This window comes from Protobothrops mucrosquamatus, unplaced genomic scaffold (assembly GCF_001527695.2).
Source record: "Protobothrops mucrosquamatus isolate PMUCROS unplaced genomic scaffold, P.Mucros_1.0 scaffold8052, whole genome shotgun sequence".
Lineage (NCBI taxonomy): Eukaryota > Metazoa > Chordata > Lepidosauria > Squamata > Viperidae > Protobothrops > Protobothrops mucrosquamatus.
Window position 1 is genome coordinate 8,399 of NW_015393849.1, and position 4,859 is coordinate 13,257.

The window sequence follows — 4,859 nt, forward strand, 5'->3', positions numbered from 1 at the left end:
GGTAATGGTATACTTCCAAGAATAGATTCTTCTCTGCTGTCTTTTAAATGAAAGAAATAATCAAGTTTCAATTTTTAAAAAATTAAAACACAATATACTTACAGCAAAACTAACTGCTTGGTCCAAAAACTTAACTATAGTAAGTGAAGGACTTATCTGGTTGATTTGAGGTGACTGAGTAAAAATACATACACATGATCGTTTCAACAGATGATCAATAGAACAGGAGGTACTAAATGTTCAGTAGACCCAAATGCTATCTTCCAGTTGAGACAATGAGTATTATAAAAACTAAAGAGTGGTTACAATATAGTGGGGAAACACATGTATGCATGCAGAAGGCCCTAGGTTCAATCTTTTGCATTTCTAATAAAAAATAGTGAATTGAGAGCTAGAAAAAAATATTATATAACCTTCTATAAAGAAGATTCCAATTTCTGCCCACATTGCTAAATATTCTGCAAATACATTGTAGTATATAATTCGATGTAAATCACTTCCCAACAATATCAAAAAATATAATTCAGTGTCCTGTTTCCAACAGTGTTCAGTTCATCCTGCAAAGCTTAAACCAGAGAATGGAATAGTAATTTTTCAGCTTGGAATTGTCTCTCCTCCTCTACTAAATTTCATACCAATTCAAATTCCCTGATCATGTCAATAATTGTAGAGCTGACATATGAGAGAAATGAAGTATGTATGAAAAACACAAACGGATGCATTAAGTGTCCACTTCACATTTAAATAAGAAGATCAAGGCCTTTGTACGTTTCAGTTTGCTCTAATTATGCATTCTTCACTTGGACCATGCAACATTGTTCACAAGGTTAAAAGTATTCAAAAGAAAAAGAGTGCTAGTGAAGATGTATGCGATGCCTGAATAAATAAACAGTAATTCTTACTTTCTCTATATGAGGAGTATATACAACAATTGATCTGTCAGTGCAATATCAGAAATGCATGCTTATAAAATGCAACAGCCATTAAAGATAACCTTCCCTCAAATATCATATTCAGCCAAACAAAAGGTAAACCTAAATTCCAAAAGGAGTAGATGGGGGGGAAAATGTAAGGATATCTTGTGTGTTGCTTGTGCAAAATCTTGTGCCCATTTGGTCAACCCAGGTTTGCCAACCAGAAGCCAACTTGGAGATTCCTTCTGCCAACAAATGTGAGTATATGACACACCAGTATACATCCATGCACATAAGCAAGCATGTATCTATAATTGTTAAAAATCCCAGTAGAAAAAAGGGAAAGGCTAGAATAAAACCAGTATTAAATAAATTAATAACTAATTAAAATGAATTGCCTGAAAAATATGTTGTACATTAATGAATCCACATCTGAATATACTAACCTTTCTCTTTCAAACCACTCTCACAAAAGAATAATAAAATAATGCACCTAATTTCTGTTGTTTCTGCAGGAAGAATAAAGAGGGAAAAATGGATGTGGATTAAGCAATGGATGAGGAAAAGGAGAAGGGGCTGAGCAGGGAAGGAAAAACTAAGGAAAGAAGCCCTGTTTGTACTTTACAAAAAGTTAAATCCGTTAGATAAGGAATTCTTCTCAAGCCATTCTTCAGGCTTACTTTAATAATAGCTGTACTCATTTGCATCTCTACTATTTTTAATAGCTGTCTTTTATTCTTAAGGAATGCAGCATAGCATTCTAAATTAACTGGTAAAAATTGGGGGGAAAGCTTCCTATTCATATATGGTAAATATGGTAAGTGGGAAATAAAAAGCTGATTTCTATATTGTCCAGAGATAATTATTATTTTTATTTTAAGCAACAGATGCAATATGCAGTTAGTTCTCAGTTGCAGAAATATTTTTAAACAAAGATTTATATTCACTAACCTTTGTAATAAAATAAACAGTAATCTGCCAGCACAAACCACCTTCTTTTCCATAATCTCATCCCAGAGCTATCCTGAAACACAAATGACAATATGTATCTGGTAAAAACTTAGAATAAAATAACACAAAAATATACTAAATAAAATTTGGAATGACTATGTGTCTCTTTAATGTATGAAAATGTGCTAAAAAAGAGCCAGCTATCATAGCATATCATAATCAAGCCTACTTCTGAATGTTTTACAGCTCTTCTAGAAGGTAGGGAAAGTTAGAAATTAGCATAAAGAAGTTAGCATAGTGGAAGAGCAGGTATCTTGTTAGAAATGATTAATGCACATGTAGTAGACATGGAGAAGACCCCCATATGATATGCTTTGTCCTATTTTTGTTCTACTGTAATTTCATACCCGTAAATTTGTTAATCTATCATTATGAATATCAGCATGGTTTAACAGCAGGAATATACTTCTTAATTATACAGTATATCCCCAAAGTGGAATTTATTACTATGAAGAATTTTGGGTTTACCAACATGGGGTGTAATAAAAAAAAGGGTACCCTTCAGCATGATCCCAGATTTACAGTTTTGGATTGATGATGTGTGTGAACTGACTCTACTGGTGTAATAGAAAGATTGATCAGAAAGATTCGGTGTGATTAAAGTTTAATGATGTGTTTAAAAATGGGTTGAATGATTTTCCTCATAGTTATTATAAGACACTTTTCTCATTTCCTTTTTTATCTTTTCTTGGTTAGTTCATTTCTTCTTTTATCCCCTGTTCTTTGTAAATCAAAGCAACTTTTTTTAAAAAAAATTATAATACTCACTTGTTTGTGAAGCCAGCCTCTGACCACAACAGGAATATTAGGGTTTCTCCTTATAGCTTGATCCCTTTTCCCAAAGCTATGAACCTTATTGCTAGATTTTACTAACTAAAAAAAAAAGCATATATAAGATAAGCAAGTACAAACTATATTTAGGATTAACTCCAAAGAAACAGAATAATACAAGAATTTATATTCTGCTATTGATTGTGTAATTTACACTAGTAGTTGACTAACTATTAACAAAATAATCAGCAGAAGCAAACATTTGACAACATCATAATAATGAACTATTGAATTACAAATTCACAACTTTTCAGTCCTTCAAACCCTATTGCTTGATCTCTGCAAACTGGGAGGTAGTAAAGAGAAAACTGCTGTACAGGTAGTCCTTGACTTACAATTTCAATTCATCCCAAATTTTCCATTCCTAAGCAAGACAGCTAAAGGAATTTTGCCCCATTTTACGACCTTTCTTGACATAGTTGTGTGTCAACAACATCACTGCAGTTATTAAGTTACGGTAGTAATACGGTTAAGTGAATCTGCACATATTTATGTATTTATACTTAGATCTCTGCTAGTTTTCTGTTTTAATATTCATGTGAACCTACAGAATAATGCTTCAGTAAGATCAGAACAAATACACTTTTGGACACAAAAGCTGTAGATGACCAGACTGAGCTTGAGGGAGGGATCAAGCATGTGATCAGTCTCAAATCCCTTTGTACCAGAAAAGATCTAAGTCCAAGTTACTTTGAATTTGTTGATTTTTATTTACCGCCAATTTGCTTTGATCTTTAGTAGTTCAAATCAGTGCAGGGAGTCTTAACATTCAATAAATCTGTATTGATTTGAACTGCCTTTTCTCCTGATCTCCTACCCTTGACAAAAGTCCTGATATAAACTTTCGTTCATCAATGAAAAAGAACAAGCTAAATACAAAAGTGCCATAATTGGCTATTTGATGCTATAGTAGAATTTTCTTGGGAACATTTTCAAGTTATTTTGGGATTTATAGCTGGGTTTGTAAGAATAAAATATAAAAATATTCAGTTTGCTATTTTTCTGTATCTGTTTGTGTTGCATAATAGGTAAGTTATTCTTATTTTTGTATTAACCATTTTCATTAAAATATTTACTCTCTGGGGTATAAAACAGTGTTTTCCTAGAAGTGTTTACATCAAGCTTCCCACCACATAAGAGATGCCTTTAAGACTAATGATTTAGATTTTTTTCATACAATTACAATGTTCAGCAAATAAACTGTAAGTCCAAGCACCAAACTATATGTTAAACAAATGCTTAGCACAAGAGCACAACAGCAATGCACACTTAGGATCAACCCCCTACACATCTTTAAGAACACAGAAAATAGGTAAGAGGGATATGTCTAATTCAAATCTAAACGCATCCATGAATTTCTTCTATGGATTTAATATTGGCACAATGTCCCCCAATACAGTTCATTCTCTTAATATGCTTCATTTTTCAAATTTAATTAAAAACTCAAATTTACCTTGGATCCAAGTTTTATATCTGTAGTGGATGTAGTTACTGCAGTAGATGTTTCACTGACCATACTTGAAGGTCTTTGGTTTATCTGATGTTTGGACATATGTGAATTATGCCTAAAAGTAAGAAATCACAATTTAATTCATTTTTAGTCTTTTTTTTTAAACAGTGGAACTAGGATAAAGTAATGCTGCAAACTTTCCCTTGTTTCTAGCTCACCAGTTCAGTAAATAGCTTAAGCCAGATAAAACATCATTCATATCATTAAAAAAAGATAAAACCTTCAAATCAAATTTTACTCCAGACCATGTAGCTTTCTTAGCAGCGATACAGTGGCTGGCTATTATGCAAGGTTTTTTTAACCTTATCTTACAGACCTGGAATCCTCTGGAAGTCTTTTAATTCTCTTAATATTTACATCCTAATCAGGCCTGTCCAAGTTCCCCAAAAGCCTGGTCAGGTGATGCTGTGTAATTGCATAATTGGCTTTGAAAAAGGAAAGTATAGTCTTGGGAATGTAATCCAGATTAGGCCTGCCATAGGAGCAAAGACTGCAACTTTCCCATCAAAATCTAAATTTAAAATGAAGTCCGCACTCTCCAATTTCCTTTCTAAAAGGTTTTTTTTTTTTAGAATTAGCACAATAAATACAGT

The 4,859-nt window shown here is 32.7% G+C and overlaps 1 protein-coding gene across 1 annotated transcript in view; it reads right to left on the reverse strand.

The window, feature by feature from the left end:
* The window catches only part of LOC107300702 (pleckstrin homology domain-containing family A member 7), a gene marked incomplete at both ends in the record, with an annotated part of 12,411 nt that extends 8,090 nt beyond the window's left edge, over positions 1 to 4,321 (reverse strand). The window contains 3 exons of the mRNA XM_015830009.1: positions 1,866 to 1,938; positions 2,694 to 2,798; positions 4,210 to 4,321. Coding sequence (XP_015685495.1) covers positions 1,866 to 1,938; positions 2,694 to 2,798; positions 4,210 to 4,321 — 290 coding nt within the window. The remainder of the gene's footprint in view (positions 1 to 1,865; positions 1,939 to 2,693; positions 2,799 to 4,209) is intronic.
* Between the last annotated feature and the right edge of the window lie 538 nt (positions 4,322 to 4,859).